Here is a 15944-nt window from a genome sequence, read left to right as displayed (position 1 = left end):
TGTTTGTTTAGATTCTACATGTAATTGAGATCATACAGTATTTGTCCTTTAATGTCTGACTTATTTCACTTAGCATAATACCCTCGAGATTCATGCATGTTGTCACAAATGGCAAAATTTCCTTTTTATCGCTAAATAATATTCTATTATGTGTATATATATCATATTTTCTTTATCCATTCACTTATCAGTAGATATTTAGGTGTTTCCTTGTCTTGACAATAGTCAAATAATGCTGCAGGGAACATGGTGGTACAGAAATGTCTTCCAAATAGTGATTTTACTTCCTTCAGATATATCTCCCAAAGTGGAATTGCTAGATCATATGATAGTTCTGTTTTTTTTAATTTCTCAAGGAACTTCTATACTGTTTTCCATAGTGGCTGTACCAGCTTACATTCCTATCAACAGAGTGGAAGGATTCCCCTTTCTCCACATCCTTGCTAGCATGTGTTATCTCTTGTGTCTATTTTGATAATAGGCATCCTAACAGGTGTGAGATGATATATCATTGTGGTTTTGATTTACATTTCCCTGATGTAGATCAGGTGATGTTGAGCACCTTTTCATGTACCTGTCAGCCATTTGTATGTCTTCTTTTGAAAAATGTCTACTCAGGTCCATTGCCCATTTTTAAATTGGTTTCTTTTGCTAGCAGGGTTGTATAGGTTCGTTGTATATTTTGGATATTAACTCCTTATTGAATATGTGGTTTGCAAATATACTCTCCCACTCCCTTGGTTGCCTTTTTATTTTGTTGAATACCTGCTGTGCAGAAGCTTTTTAGTTTGATGTAGTCCTATTTATTTGTGCTTTCATTGCTTGTGTTTTTGGTATCATATCCAAAAACTCATTGCCAAGACCAATGTCAAAAGTTTTGACTTTTGTTTTCTTCTAGACGTTTATAGTTTCAGGTCTTACATTCAAGTCTATTTTGAGTTCATTTTTGTCAGTGGTGTAAGGGACCCAGTTTCATTCTTTTACTTTGAATATCTATTTTTCCTGGCACCATTTAAGAGACTGTCTTTTCCCCATTGGGTTTTCTTGCCTCCCTTGTCAAATATTAATTGACCTTATATGCATGTGTTTATTTCTGAGTTCTGGATTCTGTTCCTTTGGTCTATTTGTTTTTGTGCTAGTACCATACTGTTTTGAATACTGTAGCTTCGTAATATAGTTTGAATTTAGGAAGTATGACGCCTTTAGCTTTGTTTTTGTTTTTTGTTTTTTTTCTTTTCGTTTTCTGAGGATTGCTTTGGCTTTTAGGAATATTTTGTGGTTCTATGCAAATTTTAGGATTATTTTTTCTATTTCTGTAAAAATTGCCATCGGAATATTGATAATGATTGTACTGAATCTATAGATGGCTTTGGGTAATACAGACATTTTAACAATATTAAATCTTCTAATCCTTAAACATGGTACATCTTTCCATTTATTTGTGTCATCAGTGTCTTAACAGGTTTCAGTGTATCGATCGTTCACCTCCTTGGTTAAATTTTTTCCTATTTTATTCTTTTTGAAGCTATTATAAATGGGATTATTTCTTTATTTCTTTTTCAAATAATTCATTGTTAGTATATAGAAGCACAACTGATTTTTTTTTGTATGTTGATTTCTGTATTCTTCAACGTTACTGAATTCTTTTATTCAAACAGTTTTTTGGTGAAGTCTGTAGAATTTTCTGTATACAAAACCATGTCATCTTTAAACAGAGAATTTTACGTCTTCCTTTTTCAAGTTAGATGCCTTTTATTTCTTTTTCTTGCCTGATTGCTCTGGCTAGAACTTCCAGTACAATGTTGAGTAGGACTGGTGAGTGTGGGCACCCTTGTCTTGTTCCTGATTTTAAAGGAAAAGCATTCAACCTTTCATTGTTGAATATTTTAGCTGTGGGCTTCTCTTATATGGTCTTTATTATGTTATATATGTCTTGTTGAATTTGGTTTGCTAGTATTTTGTTACAAATTTTTGCATCTGTGTTCATCAGGGATATTGGCCTGTAGTTTTCTTTTAGTGTCCTTATTTGGCTTTCGTATCTACATTATGCTGGTCTCATAAAATGAGTTTGAAAGTATTCCTTTCATTTCGATTTTTTGTAAGAGTTTGAGAAGGATGGTTTTTTTAAATGTTTGGTAGAATTTACCAGGGAAAGCATCTGGTCCTAGGCTTTTCTTTTTTTGGGAGGTTTTTGATTACTGATTCAGTCTCCCTACTTGTTATTGGTCTGTTCAGATTTTCTATTTCTTCATTATTCATCCTTGGTAGGTTGTATGTTTATAGGAATTGATCCATTTCTTCCAGGTTGTCCAGTTTTTGGCTTATAATTGTTCATAATAATCTCATGATCTTTTTGTCTTATCTTTCATTTTTGATCTTATTTATTTGGGTTCTCTTTTTTCCTTGGCCTAGCTAAAGGTTTTCCAATTTTGTTTGTCTTTTCAGTGAACTAATTTTTTAGTTTTGTTAGTCTTTTCTATTGTTTTCCTAATTTATATTTTATTTATTTTTGTTCTAATATTTAGTATTTCCTTCGTCTTCTAACTTTGGACTTAGTTTGTTCTTCTTTTACTAGTTCCTTGAGGTTAAAGTTAATTCTTTCTTTGAGAGCTTTCTTTTTCCTTGAAAGTTCATTGCTGTAAACTTCCCTGTTGGAACTGCTTTTGCTGAATCCCATTGATTTTCTTACATTCTGTTTCCATTTTTCTGTGTCTCAAGATATATTTTTCTTTTTCTTTCTTCCTTCCTTCCTTCCTTCCTTCCTTCCTTCCTTCCTTTTCCTTCCTTCCTTCCTTCCTTCCTTTCTTTTTTTATTCTTTTGGTCCATTGATTGGTCAGGAGCATCTTGGTTATTTTTCATGTATTTGAGAATTTTCAGCTTCCCTTCCATTACTGATTTCTACTTTCATGCCATCGTAGTTGTAAAAGATACATGATATAATTTCTCTCTTCTTCAATTTATTGAGACTTGTTTTGTGGCCTACCATATGATCTATCCTAAAAAAAAAAAAAAGTCCCAAGTGTGCTTGAGTAAAATGTGTATTCTACTGTTGTTGGGTAGAATGTTCTGGATATGTCTATTTGTTCCATTTGGTCTAGAGTGTTATTTAAATTTCTGTTTCCTTATTGAACCTCTTTATAATGATAATTTATCAATTATTGAGAGTCTATCTGAATGATCTATCCATTGTTGAGGGTAGAGTATTAAAGTCCCAATTATTATTTTATTGCTGTTTATTTTTCTTTTTAGTTGTGTTAGTGTTTGCTTTATATATTTAGGTGCTCTAAAGTTGTGTGCATAAATATTTACAATTGTTATATCTTCTTGATGAATTGACCCTGTTTCATTATATAATGACTTTCTTTGTCTCTTGTGACCATTTCTAGCTTAAAGTCTGTTTTGTTTGATATAAGTATCACTATCTCTGCTTTTTTTTTCTTTTTTTTTTGGTTACTATTTGCTTGGACTGTTTCTATCCCTTTACTTCATTTTATATGTATCCTTAAAGCTAATGTGAGTCTCTTATAGGCACTATATCGTTGGGGTCTTATTTTATTATCCATTCAGCCATTCTGTTCCTTTTGATTAGAGAATTTAATCCATTTATGTTTAAAGCAATTATTAATAGGTAAGCACATAGTATTGCCATTTTGTTCTATCAAACTCTTCAATTATTGTATTCTTCAGCTCTAAGATTTCTGTTGTTTTTGTTTTTGATGGTTTCTATTTCTTTGTTGAACTTCTCATTTTGTTCATACATTGTTTTCCTAATTTCGTTAGTTGTTTGTGTTTCTGTAGTTCACTGAAGTTCTTTAAGAGATTTATTTTGAATTCCTTTTCAGATAGTTGATAGATCTCCATTCTTTAGGGTCAGTTATTGGAACTTTATTAGTTTCCTTTGGTGGTGTTATGTTTCCCTGTCTCTTTGTGATCCTTGATTCCTTGCATCGATATCTGTGCATTTGTTTGAGTGGCCTCCTGTCCAGACTTTACATGTTCACTTCAGCTGGGAAAGACTTTCAGCAGTCACTACAAGTTGTGGGTCCTGGAAATTTGGCATTTGGCAGCCTCTGTGGGAAGGCAGGGCTTGTTATTGGGGTCTGTAGTTGGGCAAGGCCACTGCCCATGCTCTGAGGTTAGGGGGATGCCTCTGGCTAGGCTCCACAGTTAGATGGGCCTGTTGGCTGGATTTTCTGTTCAAACAGGACCACTGGGCAACCATATTCTTGTTCAGATGGGGCTATTGATTGTGCTCTGTAAGTCAGATGGGGCCACTAGCTGAGCTCCGCAATTACCGCTGGTTGGGTAAAGTCCCAGGCTGTATTCCCTGGCAGGATGATACCACTGGTTGAAATCCATGATTTGACAGGGCTACAGGCTGTGCTCTGCAATTGCCCATGGTTGCATGGGGTCCATAACCAGCTGGTGCCACTGCCTGGACTCTGCGTTTAGGTCTGGCTACAGGCAGGGTTTAGTAGTCTGATATGACATCAGGCTGTCTTTCTGGATCAGGCAGGGCAACAGACTGTGCCCTGAAGTTGAGCAGGGCTGCATGCTGGTCTTTGTGATCACCTAATGCATTAGCTATACTCAGCTGGTTGGCAAGATCAGTGGCTGGGCTCCCTTGTCATGTGGGGCCATAGGCTATATTCCTTGATTGGGCGGGGTTACTGGCTGAGCTTCCTGCCTGGGCAAGGCTGTAGTGTAGGCTGTGTTCTGCAATTGGGCAGGGTCATAGGCTGACTTCCTCTGCTTATTAGGATTATAGGCTGGTCTCTATGGCTGGTTGGGATTGTAGGCAGAGCTGTCACTCCTAGTATCATAGGCTGGGCTCCTATGTTGCCCAGGGTCACTGTTCAGACTCTTTGGTCATGCTGGGCCAGAAGCTATGCTCAACAGTTGGGCAGGGCTGCTAGCTTGGCTCTCTGACCAAGCAGTGATATTGAGTGGGGCTCCATGGCTGCTCTAGATCTCTGGCTTGGCCTCCTGGGTTGGTGGGACTTGAGGCTATGCTCAGCACTTGGGCAGAGCTGGGAATTTGCTTCTCTTTCTGATCTAGTGGCTCCACTGGCCATCTGGCCCACTCACTAGTGATCCAAATCAGGCAGAACTGCCAACGGAGCTCCCTAGCCAGAGGGAGCCACTAGCTCAGCTCTGCAGATGGCTAGGATCTCTGCTCAGGCACTACTACAAGCAGGAAAACCATCCACCAAGTACTGAGCACTGTTTGCTGTAAGCCCTACCCACTCCATCTCTATCCAGAGACCTGCAGATTCCTCTAGTGGCCTCCATGAGGCACGACCTGAGTGGACCTCCTGGGAAGGGTCCCACATGCTGAGGGAACTGGATATCTACCTTAGGTCTCCCATAGGTGCAGCACAGTACCGGTGTGGGGAGGGGCAATGTAGTCAGTGTATATATGTAGTCCTCTTATCCTTCTAGTGTGGGATCTTCTTTTCTATGGTGTCTTTTCTATGGATAGTTGCTAGTTGGTCTTCCTGTAGGAGAGACTCAAGTCACGAATGATCTATATAGGCATCTTGATGACATCACTCTCCCCTATATGCTTAGCTTTAAGTAGGTTATATGTTCCTTAATGCATTGATAGATTATGTCTTATAATTTTGCCTTTCTGGTACTTAACTCCATATTGAGAATGTGGCCGCTGAACAGTAACTATGTGGTGATTCTATGATTGAAACCTGTAAGAAAATGAAGCATTATAGAATGAATTAGCTTCTGTGTATGTATTTTCATCTTTTTAAAAACAATTGCTGCTCCTACATGCATACCTGCATTTGCAATATGTGGTTTTTTTCCTCCAAAGTTTCTGTTGTCAGTAGTTTATGGTTATTGATTCATACCGTTTATTGGTAATAACTCTGTGAGCTGCTTTGCCTCAGGGATAATTTGATTAGGGTTACTGATATTTGACACCATTCAGGAAAATGTTACACTGTAAAGGGTATTGGATTTGTCACAGAATGACATTGAAGAGAAGCCAGGGATGGGCAAACTAATAACATGCTAGCCCAGTTATTAAAATTGGGCCTTTTGGCAATTTTTTCCACCATTTTTTATTGCTATCACTGCCTTCTCCTAAGAGATAAGCATGTGGCCAATTTGATGACTTTTATTTGGCAAGGGCAGAACTAATGCCAAGCAAACAAGATCATAGTAAGTTTATATAGAGCTCAAGCTTCCAGAATACTATATTTCTGTCCTCCGAGATGGATATCTGTTTGTGATAGATAAAACATTTATGTAAGGGTACAAGATTGGAATGTACTGAAATGAAATGCTCATGTTGACCTCATCAGCTTCAATGGAATTTACTTGATGTAGTGACTGTGAATCTTACTGTGTGTATGTGCTGTGTTTTAACAGGGAATTGTCATCCAGTGACCTTCCAGAGACCACCAGAAAACATGGGGAGAAGTAAGTTTCTCTTCACTTTTAAATAATTTAGACTCTCTCCATATTAATCCACTATATCCAGGAAATTAGATTTGCAACTCAAAGTGTTTTTTGTGGACACCTAAATTGTATTTCTGGTTTGTGTTAGGAAGTTTTTGTCTGAAGCAGGACTGTGCAGAGAAAGACCAACAGACCACATGTTGCTTACTGGCCAGGGTCTTTTTTTTTTTTTTTGCCACTCTTTTCTGGATATCTCCCAGTACAAGGAGATAAGGCTCAAACTCTATAGACCTTCCCTAATCCCAGCATCTGTGCAGCTCTTAGCAAAGTTATCCATATGCTTCCAATGGTTTCTAAGCCTTATTGATAATAACATAAAAAGTGATTCTACCATGCAACCAATGACATTATTAAAAAATTCATCTGTGAGGTTGATTTATAAATGATTTCAATTTTCCATCGTTAAGAACCATTAGATGAATTCTTTTTATTTTTCCTTTCTCATAAGGCTGTTTATGGTCAGTGGCTAATAGATAAATTAAGGTCATTTTGTTAACATTAACCAGCCACTAGTGACTTCATAAATAATCCTGGTCGATGTGGACCATAAAATCAGATACTGCAAAGGACCTCATAGGGAGACTTGGTGTTGTGTAGCGTAGAGAGAAGAGTACGAACATAGAGAGTCAGAGGCCTAAATTCAAGTTCTACCCTTACTATCTTGATCAAATCCTAGAGCTCCCCCATACTTGTTTGTTCATATCTGAGGTGGGATTGCATTCTGCACTTCTGGCCTCAGGAAGTTGTGGTTGGCATAATATAATACATATTAAGAGTATGTTGAGAAGTCTATAATGGAAGAGAGCAGTAGTATCTACTCATTGCTGTCACTACAGAGTAAGTACATCTTCATTGGTTCTGTCTTTTAACAGTTAAAATGAAATTACTTGATCAGCAGGGCTGGGACTAGGGTTGTGCAAATGACATGGAGTGCCTCATATGTTTTGTGCTCTAGGCACTTTGTTTGCCCCATCTTAATATAGGCCCTGGTAGGCAGCCCCAAGGGTTATTTGTTGAATCAGATTTTGCCTGTTTTCTCCAGAGCTTCCCTTGGAGATTGATTAGCCTCAGGGATTCTGATTCTTTCTCAACCTTCACAAAAGATACCAATCTCTGGTATTTAGAAATTTAAAGAAATGAATAGATTTTAAAAAATCTCATCAAAGTTTTGAGACTAATCCATGCCCTGTCCTAACCCCAAGTCAGTTAACAGAAGCTTCCAGAGTAACATTGTGGCTTGGTCTTCACCTAATCTCAAACTTCAGGTAGATTTGAAGAACATTCTGATTGTTGGATTTTATCATGGCCTAATAGAGAAGAAAGCTGCACTGAGACAGGGCAATACATTCCTTCTAGTTTCCTCTCTTCCTTTTCAGAATGATCATCAGGTTATTAGCCAGGAGATCATTAGGTGCTTATTTTAAAAGATGTCTCAGCAAATATTTGTTTAAATGATCAGGCAATTAGTAGAGTCCTTGCTAAAGGACAGGACATGGTAATGTAATCTGTAAGATGGTCATGTTTGCAACCTAGAGATAAGGGAAGTGCTTCAAAGAATGCTACCTTTAAAAACATAGAGAAGCTTGTAAAGTGGTCAGCTGTTTGTGTTGACCACTTTAAAAGCATTTTTAACATCCTGAATTTCAAAGATTCTATCCTTTACTCTTCAAGCTTTACTTAGTTTGCCTGATTACACTTGTTAATTGCTGAGCTGACACTGTTAGTGGGGGAAAAAGATGCTACTGTGTGCTCATTTTTTTCTTTTCTGGCAGTGTACTAGTGAAGTTTTTACTGGCTTTGGCAAAGCTCTCACAAATATAGCTCAAGGTGTCATACGAAAGGATAGCAGAGGAAAATATTATAAAAACATGGCACTAGCATCAATTAAAGAGCCATGAAAACAAAGAACACAGCTGGAAACTCATGCAGTAGAGGTAAAAAATTTTAATTAAAATTGAGATGAATTTCTTTATTAGTATTCTTTGATATTAGATAAAATTATTTATACATATGTGTTACATGAATCATTCTTATTTATGTAACGTGAAAAAATGTATGAACAAAGTCTTAAAAATGATAGGGGGGTGGGATGAGAACAGACTTGTGTGTTTAATTTCTTATTAGGCCACCATCAGTGCCCATTGTATGTGGCATTGAAATCCCACTTACTACATATGAGCTCTGAGCTATGGCTTAGTATTTAGGAATCAAGAATATATAATTATTTTGATATTAACAAGTGTCTGTAGAGCACTTTGTAACTCACAGATAATTCTCCTACATTATTTTATTTGAGCTTTAAGACAACACTGTAATGTAAATAGAGATTATTATCTTCAATTTATATATTACAAAACTGAGGGTTGAGAGAAAGTCTTATCTAAAGTCCACAGCCTATAGAGAGCCAAAATACAAACTTAGGCCTACTTATGTCATATCTAGTTTTTATTTTCTTCCAATAAACCATATTCTGAATGCCCTAGTCATCTGTAGTATATAAAAGACAATTAAAAACTTAGCTATCTATTGCTGTGATAGGTGTGGAAAAAATATTTTTTAAGATGTATGATGATGTTTATATATTTCACAGCATGGGGGACTAGACAGATAGGCAAAAAGAAATAGCTTAGTGTTCATCACCATTTATGGTAACAGCTAAAACATAGATGTATCAGATAGTGGAGTGTTTCAAATATCAAAATCCTCTGAGCAGTCGGAGGTCTATGGCTGTGAAGACAGCAGCACTGATTGGCAGTCACCAAGGTAGACAACAAGATACTTCAACTCAGAAGCTTGCTATACACAACCCACAATGGGAGGTACGGAAAGCAAGGATTCTAAGACACCACTTACCTGGCAAAAGTCACCCTTCTTGATTGATATGTTTTTATTTTTATGGTTTTTCTTAACACAATATAATATATCATGGAACACCAGAATAGTATGAGACAACAAGGGGAGATGCTGTTACAAAAAAGAACAGCATGCATAAATAAAATTAAATATAAGATTTTAGTAGAGAATTAACATTTTCACAAAGAGAATGTGAGGATTTTGCAAATGTGTATGTATAGGCTCACAAAATACTACATATGTAATACTTGAGTTTTTATCTTTAATCATCTTTAAATGGAAATTAAAACTTTATTCTACCTTTTCATCTCTCTCTCCCCATCCCAGAAACTGGTATATTCATGACAAAATGACAAAAATTGCAGTAACCCACAGAAAAGCAATTTCTTGGGAGTTTTCTTGCTTACAACTTTTGGGGTTATTGTTTTTGTTACAATGTTCAAGTAGAATTTGATTTTTAAAACACTTGTTTTCCATCTGAATTTTTTTCTGTGTCAGAACACACTACTGCATGTTCTAAGTGCTATAGTAACAATTTATGGTATTTACCAGCCTAATATGCAGTTATTGATGGTTAATTTCACTGTCTTTACCTTAAGAACAAAGCTTCTGGAAGAAATTCATCATGCTGTCTCAATAATAGCTAACCACATGATTCTCTTATTCCTTTTTTACAAAATAGGAATAATATTTAGCCACGATTCTTCAAAAGAATTGATTTTACTTTGTCATACAAGAAACAGTATGTAGAATAGCTGAATGCTAGCAAACAGGCAGGTCTTATTTGTGGAGAATAATTAAAAATACAAAGATACCTTAGGATTTTTTCTGTCTCTCCTCTTTCAGTATTTAGGCTTTGGAAATAACTTTTACCTAACATAGAAGAAAATCCTAGGTCTATAAAATCTTAATCTGAAAAGTCAGTTTTCATCTTCATTAACCATACTTAATGTTATAGTATGCATGCACATATTGTCACACTATAAGAGAAACAGTGTCAGTGCTGCCAGGTACAGCCTTTGTTTTTTTATAAAAAACACAGCAGCATATTTCCTTTGGGTCTCTGAATGTGCTGCCTTCTTTAGCCCAAAGAACTCGAACATGTCCCCCCAACTTATCAAGACTTTGTGGATGGAAAGATGGTTTATAACTACCACAGTAAACCTCTAAGCTCTTTGATTCATTGACGAACTACTGCTCAGTTGAGGCCAATCCTAAACTTTAACTCTGAGCATAGAGCTCCATATTTTCAAGTGGGGAATGAATATTCACACTGACAAGCTTTGTAAAGTGACTACCTCATAATGTAGTGCCTAATTTTATTTGACAGCTCTGTGGTTTATAGTTCAAGTGCAGACACACGTTTAAAGGCAAGTCATTATTTCATTTTCTGGCCTATATTGAATCTGAAAGTCTCTTTATTACAGTAGCATATTCATGCTCTGCTGTTTAAGCAATGTCACCAATTTATTGTAAATCTTTATCTTCATTATTTTATAACAGTAATATAAATCTGCTTGACAACAGCCATTATTTTTTCCTGGCAAGTCTTTCTCACCAGAAAAAACAAACAAACAAACAAACAAACAAAAAAAAAAACTGAGCTAACTCTTTAAGGGTTGGGCTACTTTCTTTTTTTTTTTAAACTCATAGTGCTTGATACTTTTTGTCTTTGATGCAATCCTCTCTGACTTTTACCTTTAAGAACAAAATAACCTTTGGTACATAAGTTTAGAATGATTTCTTAACCTCATCACAATTGACATTTTTTTTTAATTGAGGCAAAATCCACATAACAGAATTGACCATGTTAAAATATACAATTCAGTGGCATTTAGTGGCATTCACAATGTTGTACACCTGTCTAGTTCCAAAACATTTCATCACCTCCAGAGGAAACCCCGTACCCAGTTAGCAGTCAGTCACTATTCCTCCCTCTCCCCAGGCCCTGACAACCTTATAGCTTGCTTTCTATCTCTATGCATTTATATATTCTGAATATTTCATTTAAATGGAATAATACAACATGCGTGTGACCTTTTGTGTCTGGCTTTATTCACTTAGAATACTATATATTTTTTTTTAGGTTTATCTATGTTGTATAAGTACCTTATTCCATTTTATGGATGAAAAATACCCCATTGTATGATTATACCACATTTTGATTGTCCATTTATCAGTTGGTGGACATTTGGGTTATTTCCGCCCTTTCACTATTGTAAATAGTGCTGCTATGAATATCAATGGAGAAGTTTTTAATTGAATATGTTTTCAGTTCTTTGGTATATATACCTAGGAATGACTATTGACATTTTGGACCAGATTATTCTTTGTTATGGGGATTGTCCTGTGCATTGCAAGATGTTTAGTAGCATCTTTGACCTTCCGCCACTAGATGCCAGTGGCACCTACCCCGCCAAGTTGTGACAACCAAAAATGTATCCAGACACTGCCAAGTGTTCCCTGGGGTGCAAAATCGCCCAAGGTTGAGAATCACTGATTTAGAATAAAAGAAATCTTTAGAGATAAGCTGGAATTTACACATTATAATGTTTTCCATAGAAGTAATTTGAGTCTAAAAAAGAGCATTTTATGGTTCTGGAAACCAAGGTATAATACTGGTCCTATAATCAAGCAGCTATGTCCTTGGGTGAGTCATATAACCTCTGGCCTTCAGTTTTCTTGTTAGTAAAATGAAGGAATTGAAATGTATCAGTGGCTTCCAGTGTGTTCAGTGAAACCCCAGGTTTTCTAAAGGGGTCTTAGGAGCCATCATGAAGGAAAGAAGGAAACAAAGTGCTCTTGGTATGTAGCACCTCCTCTTCAGACAGAGCAAGCAAAAGTTTGAATTCTGCTATCATTTCTAGAGCAAATTCACATATAAACAACATTGATTTCACCAGTGAAAGGTCATTTCTGAAATCCATGTGCTAATTAACAAAGGCACTAATTTGTCAATGAGACTCCATTTCTTAAATCCATTAGGCTCTGCTCTTGTGGTCAGGAAAGAAAGCTGAATGCTATCTTTGAATGCCATCTGAACAGCCACCTCTGGAATGTAGCTTTTTGATTAAATATAGTATGCATTCTATCAGGGCAGTTATCTATTCCTAGAGTATAGATTACAGCTAACTATCACATAGATACTATCATACTGTGTATGCTGACAAGTTGTAAAGCATTTACTGTAACAGAGTTATGTATTTAAAACTTTATTTCATATTTGGTGAGCTCTATCTATCTGCTTTTTTTCTCATTAATTGGTTATTTTAGTTATAGTTATTTCCAGACAGAACTGCAATCAGTGTAGTTAGGGTCCATAAACTAAAAAGAAAGTTTTATGGTTGTAAGAACTGTAGACACTAAGACTAATGATATTCTTGCTGATATAATTGTGCCACTAGTGACAGGAGATGGGTACATCTTTGGAATTCTCCTATTTTTATGATTCCACCTGATTATGTGCTTAATTTTGTGCAAATTAGACCATATGCTAAGTTTATATTTGTTTGTTTCTTGTGGGTTAGGCATAGCCCCTAGTCCATAAATATCATGTGTTAGAGTACCATGCATTTAAATCAATTTTTGTCATTACTAGTAACTTGATTGCTGTCATCTCCCATTTCATAAAGAATTCCTTTTGATAAGAAGGGATTGTAAGGAAATATAAATTGTAAGACTTCTTCAAAGAAAATTTGGCCTTTTATCTTCCTTTGTGGGAGAAACTGTTATGTCTCTGTATCTCATTATTTCTTATGAAGCATAAAATCATTAGACAAGAGATATCTGAATATATGATCCAAAATTTGGCTTTTAAGCAAACCATATTGAGTTAATAAGACTCATTCTGAGAGGAACATGTTTGTTTTGTTTTTAGAGAATATTTTTATAGATGTACATTACCTCTTTTGTCTTCTCTCTTATAGAAATCCATTTTTGGCATTTTTTCCACATTTATTCCCGGAAACCTTCCTGTTATCATTTGGCATTTCATTGCATACCTCCAGTAGCATAAAGATATACTTTTTTAAGAGTCTTAGGTAATGATTGTAACCACCACATTTCCTTAAGAAGCAGGTTCAGGATATTAAAGATATTAATAACAATTATTTCTTCTCAAACCCTGTGACTTCTCATTCTCACTAGCTCAATCCTGTAACTTCACATTATTTTTTTAAATATCTGAGTTTTTGAATGGATTTCAGCTTCGTAATTGCCATGAACACTTATGTTACATGCCATTCTAACTAAGCTTCAAGTTTGTGACAACCCGTTTGGGTACATGAGTACCACCATACAACAAATTCTGAATAAGTCTACCTGCTATGAAAAAAATAATAATCTTTAATTTCCACAAATAGCTTGTAGTGGTGAAATACAATTGGGAAATAATCTGCTTTTTTCTAAGTAATAGGAAGATGATCCAAATAGCATATTTTTAGTTTGTATAATTTTGGTTTTTAGTAAGTGAAATGTCACTTTGGAATGTGAGACTTTGTTTTTCCATGGAAAGTTCATTTCTATCAGTCTCTGATTTTTTTTTAAATAATACTTTTTAAATGCCTACTTCAGCAGAAAAAAATCCTGAAGGCATAGTATGCATGTAAAACTGAGTAAATAATAGTATCAAAATGACTTAGAAGCAAGAAAACAAGGAATTATGAGTGTGACACTTCATAAGATTTTTCTAATATCAATCTGAGCACAGGATTGAGTGGAGAGGGTGCCTTGTTGATTTTCTCTTCTTGTTTATCTTTTGTTGTTGTTAGTTTGGGGGATGGTGGTTGCTTGGCTGGAAAATAATGTATTCATATCCCAAAAGGGTTTGAATACGATGCACTACTCCTACTAAACAAACATTTTTCCAATTATAAAACTCTTCACATTTATAACTGAAAGGACCTAGGAAATCATATACAACACCTTAGTTTCATAAAGTAGGACACAGGTAACAATAAATTAAGCAACAAATATAGAATCATGCAGCCAATTTGGTGCCAGAGCTGGAACAGGAATCTGCATATTCTGACTACAAAGTCAGGACCTTTTCACCATATTACACTCTTCTCTTTCCCTGCACTTTCATTTGTCTCAGCACTGGGTTGGGGAAAGTGGTGAACAGATATTGACTTTCTTAGACTTCAACAAGATATTCTCAAAAGGCAGTTTTCATGTGACAAACAGAAGGCTCAAATAAGTGGATAGCTTAGCATGTTCTACAGTCTTTATGAAAAATTCACAACTAAACAAGATATTAGAGATTTATTCAGAAGACAAGAACAGCTTCCTGGTTAATGGGTGGACTTGTTTTAGATTCAGTCTGGTACAACATTTACACAACAATGTCTAGGAAAAGACTTTCCATTTGAATAAATATATATTGTAAATTGCTGATGCTCACCTTGTTAATAAGTGTTTAAAAGCTTTTTATAAACTGTTTTTATGGAAATAGTTCAAAAATAGATCATATAATTTACTGCCTTCCTAAACAATATCGTAAACATCATATGATCCTTTTTTGGTGACTCAGATTCCTCATTTTAAACATAATCATTGATGCCTACAGCTTTGGGAGCTATTAGTGTGAGGGTGGTTAGAACCTACTCTAAATAACTCTCAAAGGGCTCCCTCTCTCTTTTTCCTTGCCCTCAGGTTAATCACCTTTCACTTCTTGTTGCTGTCAATGTGTTATCTAATTTAGCCCATCTCTGCCCCTTCTTATCAGCAATAATGTGCAGTGAGGCTTTCAGATTTCACAGCCAGGCTTGTGGATGAGGGTTGAATAAATTGATCCTTGATTAGTCTAAGGAATCTGGGGCTCCCCTGTAGGTAAAGCACAAGGTAAGTTATAATGCATGACCTTGGTCATCTCTTGTTTCCAAGTTCACAAGTTGGGTTTTATTTGACTTCTGCATCATGATTTATTACTATCATTAATATCCACAATAATTATGTAAAATATTGAACAGCTATCTGAACTATTAAATAACCTAAAAATCAGTAGAAAATAATTATTTAGTGTATTTTGTTGTAGCTACTTGTGCTTCTCTAAAGATATATATCTGTCATGTATTAATTTTTATTTCTTAGTCTTTCCTCCTGGTAAGAGCTTCTTTGTGGTCTGTTGTTAAATTTCTAATGACGATAGGCTATCAACATGTGTTTGACCAAAATTGAAGCTAATAAAAGTAAGCATATAATTTATAGTAAAGGATGCTTCCTTACGAGTTTGTTACAAATATCAGGTCCTTATAAATAAGAACCAGTAATAGGCCTTCATTTATTTTCTCAAGAATTTCTGAAATTTTAAATTCTTGTGATATTACTCAAAATATTTATGAATCATCAAAGTATATATCGTCACTACAGGATGTTACAAAATTGAAAAGACCTATGAGACTCTAATAAGACTTTAGCAGTGGCTAAAGGTAAGGTGCAGTAGGAGAAAGATGACTCCTAAGGCTAGTTTTAGTCACATAGGACATGCTTTGTCTTCTAATTGTGAACCACCAAGGTATGTGTGAGATAACCTTGGTTTCAGGGGAGCCAACACACAAGTTTACTGAGGATCTTTGATGCTCTACTGGTCATGTAGCTGAAAGTAGGCTGGACA

The 15944-nt window shown here is 35.6% G+C and overlaps 1 protein-coding gene across 4 annotated transcripts in view; it reads left to right on the top strand.

The window, feature by feature from the left end:
- PRRG1 (proline rich and Gla domain 1) overlaps nt 1–15944 on the top strand; it is an 85061-nt gene that overhangs the window by 37800 nt on the left and 31317 nt on the right. For all 4 annotated transcript variants that reach the window (XM_039840025.1, XM_039840026.1, XM_039840027.1 and 1 more), the window contains exon 2: nt 6389–6439. In XM_039840025.1, the coding sequence (XP_039695959.1) occupies nt 6430–6439 (10 nt within the window). In that variant the 5' untranslated portion in view covers nt 6389–6429. The remainder of the gene's footprint in view (nt 1–6388; nt 6440–15944) is intronic.

The sequence above is a fragment of the Pteropus medius genome, unplaced genomic scaffold (assembly GCF_902729225.1).
Source record: "Pteropus medius unplaced genomic scaffold, Ma_sr-lr_union100, whole genome shotgun sequence".
Classification (NCBI taxonomy): domain Eukaryota; kingdom Metazoa; phylum Chordata; class Mammalia; order Chiroptera; family Pteropodidae; genus Pteropus; species Pteropus medius.
The sequence above is the reverse complement of the archived record's forward strand: the minus strand, read 5'-3'. Positions and strand labels throughout refer to the sequence as shown.